A 21,193-nucleotide genomic window follows, 5' to 3' on the forward strand; every position below is an offset into this window, starting at 1 on the left:
TCCTTTTCTCCTGAAGTATTTATTGTTTGTCCTTACCATACAGCTTAGTAATTGTGTATTTTGGACTACATTTATAAAAAAAAACAAAAAAAAAACACCTTAATATCACTGTTGAATTTGTGTATATTAGATGCTAAGAGTCAATGCTGACGTAGCAGATCTTGCTAAATGCCATTTATCTTTAAAATTAGAAAAAAATTAATTTCTGCAACCTACATGCGGAAAAAACATTAGAATTGCAATATCTGTCATAAAAAAACAACATATTTTATATTTTTGTGTATGACGACTGACATCTATGGTTACTGTCTAAATTGTTCAGGTGTAGAGAAAATCATGAAATTTCCTATTTTCAAAAAAAAAAAGTATATCAATATTTACAATGATGCACAAAGCTTGATGACAATTTATTTTAAATGTCTTAAAAATATTATATGAATTAAAAAAGGAAAATGTATAAAATGAAAGTTATTGTAATATTGCAGTAAGGACATTTAGTAAGAACAAGTGATGAAAAGCATAAAAATAAACATGCAGATTAAAATCTTAACCACTATATGTAATTTTGTGTACCTGTTTATACGTATTACATACTCTGATGGTTAAAATTCATTGAGGTTGGGTTTTTTTTATTTAGGAAAGTCAAAAGTGACAATAGTTGCAGAAACGCCCATTTATATTTATCTCCTGAATGTTTGAATGGGGTTGAAGTCGGTAGGAGAACGGGGTCCTGGCGGGTTTTCCAAGTGAGTGGATTTAAAGGTCAGTAGACGATGCTGTGCCTTCCTTGAGCATTAGATCACTCCTAAATAGTGTATCAGCAAGCATGTTAGCTAGTGTCACTACAGATCTGTCCCTTCTGGATTGTATAGCATGCTCCTCAGAGTTGCGTGATGTGGGCTCATGGTATAGTACCCATGTGTGACCAGACTAATAGGGTTGTCAATTGATTAAAGAATTTAATTGCAATTAATCCAATAATAGTCCATAGTTAAGTGTGATTAATCGCTAATTAATTGACACATTAATTGACAAATCTGAGAATTTGTATCTGTTCAAAATGTACCTTAAAGTAAGATATGTCAAGTATTTAATACTCTTATCAACATGGGATTGGACAAATATGCTGCTTTATGCAGATGTATGTATATATATATATTATTGGAAATCAATTAACAACACAAAACAATGACAAATATTGTCCAGAAACCCTCACAGGTACTGCATTTAGCATAAAAAATATGCTCAAATCATAACATGGCAAACTGCAGCCCAACAGGCAACAACAGCTGTCAGTGTGTCAGAGTGCTGACTTGACTATGACTTGCCCCAAACTGCATGGGATGAGCATTAAGTCTGTAAAGGGGAGACTAGTGGGTACCCATAGAACCCATTTTCATTCACATATCTTGAGGTCAGAGGTCAAGGGACCCCTTTGAAAAGGGCCATGCTAGTTTTTCCTCACCAAAATTTAGCTTACGTTTGGAGTGTTATTTAGCCTCAGCGACAAACTAGTGTGACATGGTTGGTACCGATGGATATGGTGCCAGTATCTTCACTCTAGTTTTAAAACTGAGCCACTACAACCTCCGAAAGATTGATTGCGTTAATGCGTTCAAGAAATTAGTGGCGTTAAAACTAATTTGCGTTACTTTGACAGCCCCGATATTCACATAACATAAGCAAACATTTCTGATACCATGTACTGGTGATTTAAAACACCACTGGCTCTGAAACACCAAATTCTTCTCTTGAAAAGATATCATCGTTATACAACATTTGGGTCCGATGCTGGCTCAGACTGGTTAAGTTCAGTACATAACTAGGCCATTAAAAAGGTAAATAGCTTATCAACCATTCTATCTGCAACAGTAGAGTTAGTGAACCGGGCTGATTCTGCGTTTTTTTAGCATGTTTGTAACCGTAAGTAAAGTCCTGTCTGTCACAGCTGAGTTCATGGTTGATTGCCGACGCCCTCATTCACCAGTGAGGGGAGCTACAATGCAAAAAGCTACTGATTCAGGATTCAATGTTAAAGATTTGTTCATTCATACTGATCACCTCTAGTCTTAAAGAAAATAATGTTTTGGGGCTTGCATGACGGGTGATTCAAACTATCACAGCACCGATGACCACAAAAGTGGTGACGGAGAGTAAATCCAGAACCAAAATTCATTAGGTTTTCTAGTTTCATATGAAACCAGTATCTTCACTCTAGCTTTAAAACTGAGCACGCTACAACCTAAAAATCGCAAGTTGCGTTAATGCGTTAAAGAAATTAGTGTCATTTAAACAAATGTGTGTTAATGTGTTATTATCGCGTTATCTTTGACAGCCCTAGGAAAAACACATTGAAAAAAATCTATAGCATACTTTTAAAATGAGTTGGGGTAATGTAAAGGGAATGTGATTTGTATTGAATGGGTTCAAGCATAAAAAAAAAATGCTGATATAATCCTTTAAATAGCAGGACAATGAGTATCAGTGTTTGGTATTCGGTAATGTGTTACACAGTTAGCATAGCATATATCACATTAGATTTTCAGTTTTCATATTATGCCAAAAGGTGGAAGTGTTATTCGGTGATGCACCTTCTTGAATCATTCTGTGTCTTTAAAAGCAGATTAATGCTTAGTGAAGCAAGGGTAACTGCTGTTGCTGTAGTGTAAGTATTGATTTGATTGTTGCTGATGAACTAATACTCGTGTCTCTTTGCTGTGGCTGCAGTCGATGCAGTCTTCCAGAGGCTCTCCCTTCCTGTGGCTGAGAAACCAGCAGCAGCAGCAGCAGCAGCAGCATGTCCCGCGTCTCCTCCACCGCCAAGCGCTACGCTGGCCCCTCCTACACCAGCCACTACAGCTCCTACAGCTCCTCCCTGACCCCGGGCCTTAGCTCCTACGGCGAGCGGGACAGGCTGTCCTCCTACAAGTCCCCCACCTCCTCCTCCACCTCTTCCTCAGGTTACTCCTCCTCCAGCTATCTGAGCAGCTCCGCCGCCCGCAGCCGCAACTACAGCACCTCCTCAGACCCCGACCGCGACCGGGGTCGAACCGTCCCACGCACTGACATCCTCGGAAGCAGCATCAGCAGCCGCCGGAGCGAGAGCCTCAGCAGAACCCCTGTCAAGAGCTACGGAGGGTCGGGGCTGAGTGGGGGATCGGCCTACACCGGCTACAGTTCCTACTCTTCGTCCTCGGCCCACTCCAGCTACCTCTCCTCTTCACCGGTGGCCTCCAGCATCTCTCTCAACCGACGGAGATCTGTATCCCAGAGTGACTTGAGCAGGGACCTGGCCTCTCTGGGCCTCAATGATGCCTCCTCCTCTTCCTCCACCGCGTCTTCTTCCACCAGTGCCCTGCGGAGCTACCGCAGTCGGGCCAACGATGTGGCCAACTCGTATGGCACTAGCTCCCGCCCGAGCTACTCAGGCCTGTCGCGGAGCTCTACTCAGGAGGCCCTCTCGCGGAGCTCCACCCAGGAGGCCTTCAGCAGCAGCAGCAGCAGCAGCAGCAGCAGAGCATTCAGCTCTTCGACATGGGAGCCGAGCAGTAACGGGCTGTCCAACTCCCCCACCAGGGACTCCACGGTAAGAGAATGTCCTCTGTTCTCGCACATACTGGCTTGAGGCTTGCTGCTTTTATTGGGGGTACACTGCTCCAGAGTGGATCAATATCCAGTGGCTGAGTAAGGCTGAATGGATCCATAGCTGCTGTCATGACAGCGGAGGCACACTGGTTTCATTTCTTTAGTTTCACACACATGGTAAAGCCCAACAATGCTTTGTGGCTTCTGAGAATACTGGCTTTTACCAAATGGGGGCACTATTGTTCAAATTAATTTGAATGCACTTGAAGTCTTGGTTTACAATAATATACCAGACATGTTACACTCTCATGCCTTTAACACATTCCTTAGTCGACTCTTTGAGCTATTCAGTAAAATGACGGGTACAAGATGTCTTATTTGTTTTCTGTCATAATAAGAAACCTATCATAAGCTAATCGGAGGTGATTATTCCAGTGTACGTAAGTAGTTCCATGGTTATGTGACAAATGAGCATGGATACCTGACCCCTGCTTACCCAGCAATTAGCTAGCTTACACCTCTCAGAAGGAGCTGCTTGGCTCTGATGAGCTGCAGGCCACTAGCCTCATCTCTAAGCTCAGTATGAATGACCTAAGCTTCCTCTATGCAGGTCGGAAAGCACAACTGACCCACTTCCCCTCGGGATTAATCCCGATAACCGCTTACGAGAGAGGAGGAGGGTGGGGAGAGTGGATGGTAGGAAGGATGAAGAGTGGAAAAGAGAATTAGGGAGAATTTGTGTTAAGTCTTTACTTGAAAGTGCTTTTCAGTGCATTTCAGGTAGTTATAACCATGAATAAACATCTCTCGGAATATGATTTTCAAACATAGGCTCAAACATACATTCACTATACTATTATGCTCAATGTGGCATAAAAAATTCAGAGCGAGTTCTGTTGCACATCCTGTTCATTATTTCACACTCTTATTGTTGTAACTACCATAAGTCATGTACATGTGGACTTGCGGTGTAAAGGGCCGTCCACACAAAGAACGATAACTATACATTAGGGCTGTCAATCGATTAAAATATTTAATCGCAGTTAATCGCATAATAGTCCATAGTTAAGTGTGATTATTGCAAATTAATCAACACATTAATTGACAAATCTGACCATTTTTATCTGTTCAAAGTGAACCTTAAAGGGAGATTTTGTCAAGTATTTAATACTCAAATATATTTGCTATATATATAAACTGGAAAAACAAAGTTCGTAAACTTGTGTTTGGTGGATTATTTCTCTGTTGTTACAATGCTAATGGTCATTGTATTTTACATGGTTGGAAAGTCTGTTTACTTACCTTCACAATGATGTCCCACTTGTAAGGACCATGCATATTTGTGGGATGAGCAGCACAGCTGATTATGTGGGTTGCGCCCAAGAAAAATTTGCCAAAATGCTCTGCCAATGGTAAACAGTGTATTCTCCTGTTGGTATTGACTCTTGTTTTGAGTTGTTTTGGTGGATTGGATGATTGAATTCTCTATCAGTGACAAGGAACAAACAAGACATATTGGCTTAATCCACCGTCAGGAGCCTCAGTAGCGGTGGAAGATCCATACGCAGCCACAACAGCCTGGCACCTCCTCCTCATGCTGGTCACCAACCTGGTCACACGTTGCTGTGGGATGGCGTTCCATTCCTCAACCAGGATTCGTTGCAGGTCAGCCAGTGTGGTTGTGTTGGTCACTCTAACACGTACAGCACGTCCAAGCTGATCCCACAAGTGTTGAATTGGGTTGAGGTCTGGACTCTTGGCAGGCCGTTCCATTCTCTCTACTCCCACATTGTGGAGATAGTCTGTGATAACCCTGGCTCTGTGGGGGCGAGCGTTGTCATCTTGGAGAATGAAGTTAGGTCCCAGATTGTGGAGATATGGGATCGCCACTGGCTGCAGAATCTCATCCCGATATCCCACTGCATTGAGATGGCCTTCAATGGTGACAAGCCTTGTGTTGTCAGTGACGGAGATGCCGACCACCAAAAGCTGCAACAATCAGCATAGTGTTCTCCGCGTCATCTCCATACTTTGACCCTTCCATCCAGCTTTGGCAGACAGAACCTGGACTCATCACTGAACATGACATTCCCCCACATGTTCAGGTTCCATTGTCTGTGTTGTCGACACCAGCGAAAACGGGCCTGACGGTGAAGGGCAGTCATTGCAGGCTTCCTGGTAGCCTTATGAGAATTTACCTTTTACCATTGGCAGAGCATTTTGGCAAATTTTTCTTGGGTGCTACCCACATAACCACATAATCAGTTCTGCTGCTCATCCCACAAATGCATGATCCTTACAAGTTGGACATCATTGCGAAGGTAAATAAACAGCCTTCCAACGATGTAAAATACAATGCCAATTAGCATTGTAACAACAGAGAAATAATCCACCAAACACAAGTTTCCGAACTTTGTTTTTCCAGTATATTTACTATTGGAAATCAATTAACAACACAAAACAATGACAAATATTGTCCAGAAATCCTCACAGGTACTGCATTTAGCATAAAAATATGCTCAAATCATAACAACAGGCAGCATCAGCTGTCAGTGTGTCAGTGTGCTGACTTGACTATGACTTGCCCCAAACTGCATGGGATGAGCATAAAGTCTGTAGGCAAAAAACAACAAATGTATACTGCATGCAAAAAACAACATGGTTTTTGCCCCAAACTGCATGTGATTATTATAAAGTGGGCATGTCTGTTAAGAGGAGACTCGTGGGTACCCATAGAACCCATTTTCATTCACATATCTTGAGGTCAGAGGTCAAGGGACTCCTTTGAAAAGCGCCATGCTAGTTTTTCCTCGCCAAAATTTAGCGTAAGTTTGGAGCGTTATTTAACCTCCTTCACGACAAGCTAGTATGACATGGCTACCAATGAATTCCTCAGGTTTTCTAGTTTCATATGATGCCAGTATCTTCACTCTAGCTTTTTAAAACCGTTAAACCCGCTACAACTTAAAAATCACAAGTTGCGATAATGCGTTAAAGAAATTAGTGGTATTAATTAGTAAATTAATTGCGTTAAATTTGACAGCCCTTGTTGCAGCCCTAAACAACCACATCAAAGACTAACCACTCAAAATGTACCATAGAGTCAATTCAGCACCTTTATTCTTACATAATTTCAACAAAAGCCGAAAACATTCTCATCTTATTCTTATTTTGGCTGACTAGACGTCTGCTCAGGTTGGAAGTGTGAGGCACTATACTGGGACATCGTGCACTAATCAGAATGTCCGTATCATAGAAATGTCTGTGTTCTGTAGTGCGTACACACTCACTCAGTCTTGAGAAGAGGTTTGATCAGCCAAATTAATTTGAATTACCTGTGTGGGTTTACCATGGATGTGCAAGGTCTTTAACCTATTTGAAAATGTTACATCATTAGTACACTAAAAGTATTTATGTTTGATGTTGTAGGTCTCATACAGTGTTACTCTCATGACATACAGGACTTGCTGTATGCACTTGAATGACTCTAGAATATGGAATAAGGAAGGTTTAACAATATTAACTAAGTGGTCTTGTTGTGGGGCTGCCTGCTGCCATGAGGTGTACTTGAACAAATAATCCCAGCTGTACATTTCCTAATCAGTGAGGTGCTCCTTTTTATCTTATGGTCTCCATTCAGAAATAGCCTAACGGGACCTGACACACCCTGCCCATTACAAAGTCCTAGGCTCTCCCAGTCAAAGATGAAGATCACTTTATCACCATGAGACTACTGAGAGAGGGTTGTACTAAAACAAAAATGTAAACACTTGATAAAATAATTATTTTTTTGCCTGCAAAAATGCTAATTTTACAGTGTCCTATGAGCCTGCAGTTCATAACTGTGAAACACAAAGAAGTTGTTTGATATGTCTCTTCACCATGGACCATGAACCAATGTTCATGTGGCAATATCAGTTTAGGTGATAAAAACCTAAAACACAAAACAATTACTCAGCAAATTAGAGGTGAGACAAAACGTAGCTTCAAATTCTCCTTTGAACCCGCACTTCCTGAAGTGGATTTGGCGAGCTTGAAATTGTCTTTTATTCTCATTTAACCCATCAAGTAATCAACACCTATCCATCATGCACAGACTGAGAAGTACAGGGCTTTAACTGGATGTCACCAGCTGGGCTATTCGTACTGTTAATTAACCACAGGCCTCTGTTACCCCAGGCACATTTAATCACCCTCCTCCCCCGGGGCAGGGCATCTGCACAGTCTGCAGAAACCATGCTTGGTGAGGGTCCTCAGTTTGAAATTGTGTTATGTTTACATAATGGTAAATGTGTAGTACTGAAACAATCGGACAGTTGAAACAAGACTATGCGACTTTTGCTAAACAGCAACCACTGTGAGTAGGGGTGTTAGAAAATATCGATACACATGAGTATCGTGACATTATGTTTTGCGATACTGTATCGATTCTCCCTCGATTTTTTATAAACCGCTTAAAAATCATGACCGCTTTTCCATCTTTTGGAGGTTGTAGCAGTTTTAAAGCTAGAGTGAAATTACTGACATCATATGAAACCAGACAACCTAATGAATCCATTGGTACCAACCGTGTCATACTAGTTAAACTTTGGCAAGCAAAAACTGGCATGGCAATTTTCAAAGGGGTCCCTGGACCTCTGACCTCCAGATATGTGAATGAAAATGGATTCTACGGGTGCCCACGAGTCTCCCCTTTACAGACATGCCCACTTTATAATAATCACATGCAGTTTGGGGCAAAAACCATGTTGTTTTTTGCATGCAGTATACATTTGTTGTTTTTTGCCTATTCTAAAATGGTGTATTTCTGGTGTGTTTTTTATAATATTGCAGTTTTCCTAAAGTTAAATATAAAAAAAATATATTGCCTTGCTTACAGTATTGCAATATATCGCGATATATTGAATCGTTACCCAAGTATCATGATACGTATCGTATCACCAGATTCTTGCCATAACTGTGACACAAGTGACAGTTATGGGATAATGGTACATTTAGTATAAATGTAGCTAGAGCTGTCAAAGTTAACGCGATAACAACATATTAACACAAATTCGTTTTAACGCCACTAGCGCATTAACGCAACTTGCGATTTTTAGGTTGTAGCGGGCTCATTTTTAAACCATTGGTACCATGTCATATTAGCAACACCGTTGAACAAATTGTATTGGTCAACCCAAACTCCAGCTCTCTAGTCCTTGGTCTTGTTTGGTGTATAAACAACTACATATCCCTCTACCGCAGTTTGATCATTACCTATCAGCTGCTCCCTGTTTTCCTATGAACATAGTCAGCTCCTCATTCTCCTTCCAAAATTTTATTCAGCACTTTAATTTGATTTTCTGATTGAGTTGCCAAGTATGTTAGGTAAGCGCTCTCCCGTTTTCCCTCCATGTACTGTGTTCTTCTCACTTTGTCCAATCTCTGCACGTAAAATCTGACCTCATTTAGATTTTTGTTGTCGTTGTAGTTTTGTTTTAAGTTTCCTAGCATCCAGTGAATGCAATGATGCCAGTCCTACAGAATGACAAAAGAACAACTCAAATCAACACTAATTCCCCTCTTGTTGTTGTATTTGAATGTTTATACTCACTCTCCTGAAATAGCGTTGGCAAAACAAGGTAAACCCAGTTCTGTTGATTTCTCAGAAGCTTACAACACAAAAATAGCAGCTGGTGGTGCCTCGTGGTCTTGTTCATCTTGTGCCATGTTTATGATTAAGACAAGCTGGTTGACAACATGACTGTTGTTGTTGTTTTCCCTGTTTCTCATGCATGACATTCATATCAGACCTGGACACGTACAGGAGAAAAAACATCTTTCTATTTTGATTTACAGTGTTTGGCATGCTGTTGTAACCTTGTGACCTTGTATGCAGTCTTATTCATCACCTGTTCCTCTTGTGCCACTTTCAAGCATCTCATGCATTTCTTAGAATTAGTCAGACCTTTTTTTTAAATTTAGGTACAGCTTGTTTACTAACTGCTGGTAGCTGTTGTCTTGTATTAGCAAGTTAGCTCACAGGTGATCTGACAAGACACTTTATAAAGGCAGATAACAAAGCACAAGCCTTTCACATAAAGTTAGCTTGTGAGTTGGCTAGCTAACACTTATAAGTTATTTGTATTGTCCTAAACTGGGTCGCCTACAATGCAAAGCTTTGCTTTACCAACCAAGCTTAGAAGATAACTAAAGTTTATTACAACTTGGGTTTTATTTTCCTAGCTCTGACCATTGTTTCTATCAGTTGTGACAACATTGTACTCAACAAAGTACTTGCCGAGATCTCGGAATCGCTACAAATAGGTCCGTCAGTGCAAGAAACACGAGCAGTCAGATGGTCATACCGGTTTAGATACAAGGAGGGGGGGCTTCAAGGAAAATAGGTTGGGCACCACTGGTTTAGATAATCTTTAATAAACTGTTTACAACCTGTCCGATTGTCTGACAGTATTGGCTTCAAACTCAGTCAAACCCTGATTATTACTGTCCAAACTTTTGGTTTTGTTCAGGGGCTACGTGTCACTTATAAACCTGAGACAAGGTATGGTGTTACCTCACCTTGAATTTAAAGCCAGCTCTTTTTAAAGACAATGACAACCTTTCACTCACACTTTTGGCTCCTACTAACAAACAGCCATCGTAAGGCCAGCATATCCTGCTTGAGTGAAAGCTGAATTTTGCCCCAAGTTCTGCTCAGGCTTTGTGTCTAGACTCCCTGTTGAGTCAACAATATTTTTAGACTGTCGGTTCACCACCTTGGTCAGACAGCTTATGGTTTGATAAAAAAAAAACACAGTCTGGTACATGGAGCTTGTTCTTTGGCAAATAAGGGCCAGTAGTTCAGTTTTGTAAGCTGCTATTATGAGTTTGCTTGATAAGGTTTGTAGGTCAGTGTGTGGCATGTCTATCAGGGCAGCTATTTTAACATTACACCAAAGCTGTTGTCAGTAGATATGAATACTGTACCTATTCCATGGATGTACCATTGTCATTATTGGGATCCAAACAACGCATTTTAATATTCTCTAGAGTATTACAATATTATGTTTTACAGACATAGCAATAGTGCTTTGAAGTCAATTATATCCATACATCCATTTTCTAGCTGCTTCTCCGGGTCAGGGTCATGGTGGCAGCAGGGTGTGCAGCAGCCCAGTCGCACAGCAGTTCGTGAAATAGTCACAAAATTGAATGTATTGAATCGTGTAAATAGACATGAATTTTACCTTTTTTTTTGTGACGCTTAGCACTAAATCAATTTGTATGTAATCCACGTAGTTATGAAGGGAGAAGTATAGAGATGGACGAACGCCGCGTAGAGAGGAGGACAGGGTGGATGGGTAGGTCAAAAAACACAGGACTTTGGCCCAGGAGGCCGGTGTTTGTGTCCCGTGTGAAACCACAAGTCAAAGTTGATTTATTTGTCACTTAACTTTCGTACTTCAGTTACAGCACTTCCGGAGTTATTTTAACCCAAACCGCGATCTTTTCCTAAAGCTAACTAAGTAGTTTGTTGCCTAAGCCTAACCAAGTTGATCTATTCCTAAACCTAACTCAATAGTTGTATTTTGAAAAGACTGGAGCGGAAATTGACAAATGTGTCACGTGTTGCTGGACATTCGTAGGAAAACGCATGAAAAATACGTTGATGAAAGTCGTGCTGAGCGTCATCAAAAAAGGGGAAATTTGTGTCTATGTACACGAATCAAATACATTAAATTTCGAAACTATTTCACGAACTGTTGTGAGACTGTGTTTGACTCCCCTCCATTCTTCTGGAGGTCCCTAAACACTTCTATGCCAGCTAGAAATACAACATTTAATATCTGGTCTTATGGGCACGATTGCTCATAATCAGGCGTCCAAACCACGTTATGTCATTTCTCTGATGCAGTGGCTAGAAACAGAGTTTCTCTCAAATTTGCAGACACCTTCACTCACTTGTGCACAATGAGTCTAGCCAAAAGCTTAGGACTCCCACTGCATCCACTTTGGGTCACTACCCAAAGCTCATAACTTTGAAGAGCTTTGCTTTGCGGGTCAGCTTTCCCTTCACCACCATAGTCTGATACCATGGTTGCATTACTGCAGGTGAAGCCCAAGAGACTTGAGGCAAAGATACTGTGAGGTGAAAGGTAAAACAAACAGTAGGAAGTTAGTTAGGGGGTGAAACGGTTGTCTCAATTTTATCCTTTGGGTAAGACAGGTTCGGACTTTGATCCCTGATTTAGACCCGCACTTCCACTTGGTTTTTACTGATGCTCCTTGTTTTTTGCGCTATCCCCTTTGCTGCTGTACACTGCAAATTTCCCCTCTGTGGGACTAATAAAAGAATATATTATCTTATCTTATCTTATCTTAATTATGAGCAGATCCGTACCTAGTCTAATTGACTAAAAAAGACAGTTTGTGCATTTTGCCAGCTTAATCATTTTGTAGCCAACTTCAGACTTCATGGGATATCCTGTTCTAAAGTTACTGTTCAGGAGACTTCATTCTGTCCTGGAACAGCGACACAGAAGGCTTCGTTCTGTCCTGGAACTCCCCCACATCTCTCCTGAACCCTCCTGAACTCTCCTACATACTACGAATGAAAACAACGTCAGCATTTTTCCGCATCCGTGATAAAGAAGGCTATGCATGCACCTCGTAGGGATGTAGAATATGGGCTCAGGTCTGCCATAGACAACAATTAGTTGTTTTAATTGCCCTCCAAAAGGAATTTGTTGTACCTCGGTTAAATTTAAACACTTGAGTGAAGAGATTGCCAGTTTAATGTGCCTAATTTAGCTTAGGGAATAGAGCAGCTATCCCTGGATAATTGTACTCTGACTTCTCCTAGATAACATTGCTCAGAGACTGCTTTTGTCCCATTTTTATACCAGACTGCTTAGCTCTTTGCACCAGACATCACAATACAAACATTGACTCTTTGCCCCCGTCTCTCACGTTGTAGTTTTCCACCTCAAGGTTTTAGACATTCAGACACACACACACATTTAGCCTGGTGATGGAATGTGCTCCTTGGCTGTTTGTTGTGTACACACGCTTGAGCCTGGGGTCACGAGATTGCTGCTGGGGACATGTTGCACCTCTTTCACTCTCCACAGCCGTTCAGATAGAATCAACCACACTGTAGAGCCGCTGTGCATTTCCAATCCTTTCTCTGAAGACCAGTACTGAAATAGCAGGACCGGCATGCTGTTTTGTCATGATTTTGCCTGTTTGGTATTTTGGTGACTGAACTAAACTGCCTGTGAGTGGGAGGTGAGGAACAGCACATTCTGTTGTCTTGATTTTTAATTAGTTCTGTCAGTTATTGTCTTCAAAAATGACTAAATGCCCAGTTTTACACCATTTGTCATCAAAACCTTCATCTGCTTGCAGTCAGCCTTGTGTAACCAGCAGCACTAACATGCTACAACTAATATTTCCTCAACAGTTCTATTTTGGACTGTCCGAAATGTCGAAATATAACCCTCAGATGTAACAGCACATTGCCAAGTGCTTCTGGCTCAGTCGGATTCAATCACACTTTTGTGTGTCACCTGACCATGGTCAGGGAATTCAAAAACATGAATGCAAAACACCTGCATGTTTTCCAAATGTTGCCATCAGAGTGCTCGAACAATCAACAAGATGTATTTAGAGAAAGATGAGTTTTTGCTAGCTTTGAGAGGAAAACCCTTCTTTTAGCAGTGTCTATTATTTTGATTAATGCTAGCATTATTTCAGGTCTCTTCAGCTATTAGTCTATCATCAACCCTTATTATTCCTTGTTACTCATTTCTGAGTAAACCACCGAAAAATACTTGGATGCTTAAAGTCTTAAAGGACCAATATGTAATATGTTTACTGTAATGAATTATAAAATGATCATGATATGTCATCAGAGGTTAAGGAAACATGCTCAATTGAAATACTGGCTTCTCCGACAACAACGCCACAGCCAGTATGTTCTCCTTCTGAAATCAGTCTGTTTTTGTTTTGGATGGTGTGATCCCGTCCTCTGCCCACTTCAATACCCAGTTGCCACATATGAAACAAATTGGCACGCAAACACAGCCTTCTACAGCCATGGAAGCAAGCTAACGACCTGAAAAGCCTCGGCACATCTCTCTGTGGTCCGTGTGCAGCTGGTTATCAAAGCAGCAAGTATTTGAGACACACAGCTGGTGAAGTGATCCCGACTACCACTGGCCAGGGGCTAAGGCGGTTGTATCTAGAAGGTAACCCTAAAATTGCAAAACATTTGCGCTAACTGCTATCAGTCACACCGGAGGAGCGGGCGGGTCACGGCTCCAATGTTTCGAATTTGGACTGCTGGTAAACGCTAGCTGTCAGTGCTACATATTGCTCCTTTAAAAATGCTCTATACAGTATTTTTATATTAACAATGGATCAAGTGACGAACAATTTTCACCCAATTCTGAAGTTCCCCTCAGCTTTACGGAACATTTCAGTGTCATTGAGCACATTGTTTTGGTTTTCCGGCCTGCAGCTTTAATATTTTAGTTAATTTTCTAGGCTCTCATCAGCTGTTTTCAGCTACTAAAACCCCGCTGTACTCTACCTGTCCAGCACCGAACGGCAGTCAGGTTGGTTAGCGACTATAGGTGGTGAATATAGTAGAGAGATTCATCAGGTGGCCAAAAACACAATTCCAAAACGATGTTAATGTTGCTCTTTAACTGCTGGATGTGTAAATATGCTACTTTATGCTAACAACTTTGCCTTATTCACTGAAAGGTGATATTTATGTCCGTTTTGTATTCATTCTGTTTCTGCTGTGCCCAGGGGGCCAAAAAAATAAATGAATGCATGTTTACGATTGACATTTATGATTGAATTCACTTTTAAAATGATTTTTTGACACAGTCTCACGGCAGTTCGTGAAATAGTCACGAAATTTAATCTATTTGATTTGTGTACATAGACATAAATTTCTCTTTTTTTTCATGAAGCTCAGCACGACTTTCAGCAACGTATTTTTTGTGCGAAAGTCCAGGATTGCAGAATTGACACACGCTTGTGTCAATTTCTGCTCCAGTCTTTTCAAAATAAAACTTCTTAGTTAGGTTTAGGAAAAGATCGACTTGGTTAGGCTATGCAACAAAACTACTTAGGTTTAGGAAAAGATTGCGGTTTGGGTTTAAATAACACCAGAAGTGCTGTAACTTAAGCACTGAAGTTATGTGACAAAAACTACTTAGTTAACTTCAGGAAAAGCTTGTGGTTTGGGTTCAAATATCTCCGGAAGTGCTGTAACTTAATTACGGAAGTTACGTGACAAATAAATCGACTTTGACTTGTGGTTTCACACAGGACACAAACACCGGTCCTGAGTTTTTTTGACCCACCCATCCACAGCTGGAATAAATAAATCTGGAATTTGCAGCAGCCATCCTTCTCTTCATCCTCTTATATTGTGACAGTGAGAGTGACTTACTAAACCCCCTATTCTTTGTGTTGCTGGTGAATCACCGGAACCTAATTCAACACCCCTTTTTTAGGACCGCACAATCTAATATTAGAACCACTGGATCAGATCGTAGTAACACAGAGCCTATCACATTTATACAGCAGTGTGCCATTCATGATATCATGCTGTTACATTGATAGAACATATTGTGTCATATAATACGCCATGGCCATGGAGTCACGGTGGAGGTTAGTTTTGTGTCGTGATCCTCGTAGAGATGAGTAGTCTCCTTGGAGCACACAGCATTAGTCCTTCAGGTTGTTACAGCAATGTGGAGAAAGGATGGAGTGTGACGTAGTTCAGCACGGCTGGAGGCGGTCGCTGACGTTTGTTGTAGGCTGAATTTTACCCGAGCCAAAAGAGGCGGACCTCCAGTCCTGTAAAAACGGAATGGGAACACAATATGCATTTATTGCCATTTACAGAGCGACCACTACTCTGGTGAGTGCAACAAGCGAGCCGCGTACACCTGCGTTGACTGATACAGCAGTCAGTAGCTCCTTGTCTTTATTAAGCCTTTTTTTACTCGTAATTATACTGTAAGTAGGATCATTTAAAGGGAAAGCCACAGGTCGACTATTCGGCGTGATTTGTGAGGTCGGTGGTGCCGTTATTATATGAATGAATGAATGACAACAAGCAGGGGAGCCTATCAGAACCGGAGTGAAACGTCTAATTTGCCTTCCTGCAATAGAGCACGGGTTCAACACGACCAAGCAGAGAGCAAGGAGCTGCTCAGAAAACCCTCCGCCGCCCGTCGTCTGAATAACTCGCACCGGCTCGTCGGCTTCGTCTCTCCGCCTCCAGCATGCCGAGCATGCGACAGTCGTACACGGTGACGGTGCCGGAGGAGCCGCCGGCAACTGCTTTCCCGTTCCTGAAGCAGGAGATGCGGAGAAAAGGCAGCATGTCCGGCTCAATGCTGGTGTCAACTTTCGTAGGGCTCCTCATAAACCAAGCCAAGGTAAGAGATAGAGATATAGTGCCCCGTTATATACGCTCCGTTATATCTCTGCTTCGACAAGAACGTCACACCAAACTCCATTAAAAAAACAGGCAATTTAAGGTTTTTATTGGCAGAGCTGTAAAACTCGTTTATTTAATTATTATGAAATGAGGCATATATAATACACTAAATTGTTATTCAGTAACACACAAATTGGTGCGTGTGTGGTATCCCCACTATCCTGTCACCTGAATAGTGGGTGGTAACAAAAAGATCATCATAATAATAATAATAATAATAATATTAATAATAATAATAATAATAATGTGCTGCTTTACAGATCAAATTATGCTAAAGCTATTAAAAATAATAATAATTTAATACAGTTTGAAAGGTTATATTTCATGTGAATGTGAGCAAGAAAGGGTTCACATATACTGTAGGAGAGTTATAGTCACTTAAAGGCAGAAATGTGGGCTTTTTGTCATTTATAAAGAGAACCCAGATGTTATCATTTCACTGATAATGTTATGTATCCTGTGAGAGCTGATGTCAGTTGAACGTTGAAGTGAGTCATTTGCAGAGGTAAGCCGCTCTTTTAAGCCGCTGTACTCCGCTGTGCCAGGATCAGTAGGCCTGCACTGATAGGTCACTGGTTATGCAACCACCGTTTAATCCCCCTCATACACTACAGCTGCTCTTACTACACTGCTCTTATGTAGCCGGTCTCACTGTAGGCCTAGAATGGAAATAAATACAGTAATAACCCCATTTTGACAGGGGGCTTTCTTTATGCACTGGGATATCTGTTGCCTCTGGCTGTTTCCATATGGACACAGCCACATATAGTACAGACACATGTAGGTCTGAGTAGTGGACAGTGGACTGAAAACCATTGTTGTGTAAGCCAGTTCAGCCTTAAGACAAATTAATTATGGCAGTACTTTTAATTTGAAAGTTGCTATTGATGTTTGTGCTGATTGAAATTGGTGTATACGTCTTGTAATTCTCATAATGATTTTCCCTGCGTTTAATTGTTGTCATGGTAGAAAAGCCTTTTTAATATAATTTGGATTAATGCAAAACTCCCCTGATAAACCAGGTGGACTACTATGAGAGCCAAAAAGCAAGGTGAGGCAGATTTTACTGTAGATTTAAGCTTAGTTACATCCTCCCACACTGGAATGCTACCTGTTATTAATAGTCAAAAATAAATATAACCACTACATAAATGATATCAGACATTTTCGAGAGTGATTTGCCAATATCTAATACTGTAAATGTGAATATATTGGCCTAAGCTGTGAACTGACAGGTTTGGAAATCAATTCTGATGTGTATTCTTTGCCTTAAAGCTGTCATTACTGTCCACACCTTGTATAGATATATGGATGTTAAAATTACACATGCATTGCTGGGTAAAGTGAGATTTAAAAGCCAACTTGTCAGCTGTGTTTGTCCTAATATGAGAAGAAGAGGAACAACTTTTAGTTTGTGATCACCAGAGCCTTGCTGCTGCAACTGTGTGTGTGTGTGTGTGTGTGTGTGTGTGTGTGTGTGTGTGTGTGTGTGTGTGTGTGTGTGTGTGTGTGTGTTCGTTCCTATACGTGTGTATGTTCCGAGCTACAGTACAGCGTGGAGTAGAGCTGCTGTGTGCCAGCTTCTGTTATGTAATGAGAAATCACATTAGAATACACTTTAGTGCTGGCCAGGCCTGGCAGCTTGGCACGCTTTCTGTTGTGTTGTCACCGTCCACATGCTCCTCCTGTCCTGTCCTCTCCTTAAATCTCCTCCCTCTCTCGCTCATCATCTGTCCTCTATACATCTCCCTTCTTGCAGACCACCTCATGCATGGTAATGGAAAGTGATCAGTCTTTCTCCTAGTGTGTGCATATGTGAATTTGTTCAAGAGAGAAACGTGCGATCTTACATTAGGGTGTGTGTGTGTGTGTGTGTGGTTATCTGTGATCATGCACATGTTTGTGCACAGCAGGCTCACAGCACGCCAGCGCAGACAGCTGTAAGGTGAACGGTTGCTTTCTGCAGCAGCTTTCATACTGCACCTCTTAATGTTCTAATGTTGAAATGATGAACCAAGTAGACGATCGACAGAGAATCTGTTTTACCACCATTGATTGTATATTTAAGTCGTTTATAATGCATTAAGTCAGTCTCACACACACTGTTGACTGAAGGATTGTGAAATATAAGCAATATCACAATATTAATATCTTTACAATTTCAACCTATATGGCGGATGTATGCTAAATTACACAAAACAATTGCATGAAATGAACATTCATTGCAATGAACTGTGTTACATGGTCATGCATTACATTCAACAAAATAGTCTTCACATATAAAAGTCCTCTAATCACAAAGAAATGACCAACAAATTAATTTATAATAAGACCTATTGTCTATCCTACCAATGGCAGATAAATAAAAGTCTCGCGAGAGTTCTTGCAAATTTTCTGCAGATCTCAGATCAGATTTCGCAGTTTGCAGGCTATTTTCTAGACACGACCCTACCCTTCATACAGAGCAAGTCTACCTTGTGCCAACATTTTTACTTCTGTGGATATTCTGTATCATAGCAACCAGACGCAACCAAAGTGTCTGCGCCTCATTGCCCTTCTGTGTTCTGCATTTAACAATAAACAAGTATTAATTAGTATCTTTGTTATTTAAAAAGCAGTGATATATCTAATAAAAGCCTAACGATAGAGCTTATTTGTATAGCACTAAAACCAGGATAAATTAAGTCATTTAAAAAAAAAAAAAAAACATCGCAATATAACCGCATACTACTACTACATACTGTTGAGCCAATCGTTATCACCGCAGGGGAAATTCCTTCACTGCGACAGCCCTAATGTTCAGACTTAATTTAAAATGTTCTCATCCACTTATGTGATCATTCTTGTTTGTAATTTGTCATTATAACCGAGCCATTCAAATGTCAGAGATGTAGTGCTATATGCTTATTGCTCTATTTTCATACTAAAGACAAATATTACCAGCAAGAGCCTAAGTGCACCACACTGGCATTAACTTCAGTGGGAGTAACTTGGCAGTAAATCTTTCATAAGAGGATATCATTTGTGGTATTTATACAGTGTACAGTTCTGAGGTGTTGGCACTTTGTTATACGTTAGTATTTGGTTATTTCCAGTCTCCTTGTCAAGGCCTACGGTGTGATCTTTCAGTTTAGTGTGTGCTGTGATGAGACACAGGCCTAGAGGCCCCACCAGGCTTCAGTGTAATGTAAACACCAGCCTGTTAGCTAGTAGTTAACTTTGCTACCATTGAGGGTGAATTATTCTCCTGGTAGAGGAATGCATACCGGTGGAGATGTGTGAAGATGAGCAGAGCTGTTATATAAGAAGCCAATGTATTGCTTTATGGTCACATGCTCTCCAGCTGTTATCTAAACAATGTTGGGTTTTCGTGTGATGCCCCCGGTGGGTGAAGACGCTGTGTGAAGAGCGTCTTATTTGCTTTTCTCAGAAAGAACATTCTTCCCAGAAAGAGGATCTAACTGTTTACTTGTTTGCATGTAAAAGTGTGCATGAGCGTGTGTGAGAGAAATGAGCTGTGGCTCCATGTCACCGCCACCGGACACTGGCCCAACAAGCTCCGGTGACTGATTCTGTCCCTCTGTGTGCTTTTTAGAAGGGAGAAATAAATAGATTGTCTCTCTTTCCCTATCAAGTGCCAACACCGGGTGCATGTGTGTATGTGTGTGAGCAAAAGTGCCATGCCTGCTCACATGGGAGACAGTTGACAGTAGCATGAGAGGTAACTCATAGAGAGCGAGAGAGAGAGATTGTTTATGATGGTCTGCCAAATAAAGAGACAGGTCAGAACAGACTGTTCTGCTGCTCTCTCTCTCTCTCTCTCTCTCATGCTGGTATGGCAGCCAATCAGCAGTTGGCATTCTGCACTGCCAGGTGGACCCAGGCATCCTGCTGCTGGTAGTGTGAAGTTTAGTTTACAGCCCCAGAGACACAAGCAGAGCGGAGAGAAGTGGCACTTGTTATTGCTATGGTGTTGGAGGCTTATTATTAGAGCATTGCCAATACTGCAATGAGATATTAGTCATCCACACTGACTTTGAATGAGCCTTTTCAGTTCTCATTGGTGCGCATGCATAGATTTATACTAGGGCTGTCAATCGATTAAAATGTTCTATCGAGATTAAACGCAAATTAATGGCACATTTTTGATCAGTTCAAAATTAACCATAAAGGGAGATTTGTCAAGTATTTAATACTCTTATCAACATGGGAGTGGGCAAATGTGCTTGCTTTATGCAAATGTATGTATATGTATTATTGGAAATCAATTAATAACACAAAACAATGACAAATATTGTCCAGAAACCCTCACAGGTACTGCAGTTAGCATAAAAAATATGCTCAAATCATAACATGGCAAACTGCAGCTCAACAGGCAACAAGAGCTGTCAGTGTGTCAGTGTGCTTACTTGACTATGACTTGCCCTAAACTGCATGTGATTATCATAAAGTGGGCATGTCTGTAAAGGGGAGACTCGTGGGTACCCATAGAACCCATTTTCATTCACATATCTTGAGGTCAGAGATCAAGGGACCCCTTTGAAAATGTCCATGCCAGTTTTTCCTCGCCAAAATTGAGTGTAAGTTTGGAGCGTTATTTAACCTCCTTTGTGACAAGTTAGTATGACATGGTTGGTACCAGTGGATATGGTATCAATTCCCTTTGGTTTTCTTATTTCACATGATGCCAGTATCTTCACTCTAGCTTTAAAACTGAGTCCACTACAACCTAAACATCCCAAGTTGCGTTAATGCGTTAAATGAATTAGTGGCGTTAAAACAAATTTGTGTTAACGCGTTATTATTGCATTAACTTTGACAGCCCTAATTTTGATATCACTATTTTTGTTTCACTGAAGAGTTTAAGTGTACATTGATGGTCTAAAAGCTGACGATTTTGTTTTACTTCCTTAAAGCACAATGAGTAGGACTTTCCTCTAAAATAATATATTGACTCCTAAAACAATAATCTCTCTCAGTCATCACGTATGACCAACTAGAAGTGTGTGGCAGTGTCTGTATCTGCAGAGACCCTGCCAGCCTGTACAGTATTTTCTTATTTTGCTGTGTTCGGGATGTTTCTGGGCGTCAACCCCA

General features: G+C 41.0%; 1 protein-coding gene across 7 annotated transcripts in view; it reads left to right on the forward strand.

Annotated features, from left to right (window-relative positions):
- usp2a (ubiquitin specific peptidase 2a) overlaps positions 1–21,193 on the forward strand; it is a 60,788-nt gene that overhangs the window by 16,392 nt on the left and 23,203 nt on the right. For 5 of the 7 annotated variants that reach the window (XM_074640166.1, XM_074640169.1, XM_074640168.1 and 2 more), the window contains one exon: positions 2,728–3,586. In XM_074640166.1, the coding sequence (XP_074496267.1) occupies positions 2,798–3,586 (789 nt within the window). In that variant the 5' untranslated portion in view covers positions 2,728–2,797. Of the gene's footprint in view, positions 1–2,727; positions 3,587–15,454; positions 16,035–21,193 lie in introns of those variants that run through there. The other 2 variants (XM_074640171.1, XM_074640172.1) reach the window with 1 other exon arrangement.

The sequence above is a fragment of the Sebastes fasciatus genome, chromosome 7, assembly GCF_043250625.1.
Source record: "Sebastes fasciatus isolate fSebFas1 chromosome 7, fSebFas1.pri, whole genome shotgun sequence".
NCBI lineage: Eukaryota > Metazoa > Chordata > Actinopteri > Perciformes > Sebastidae > Sebastes > Sebastes fasciatus.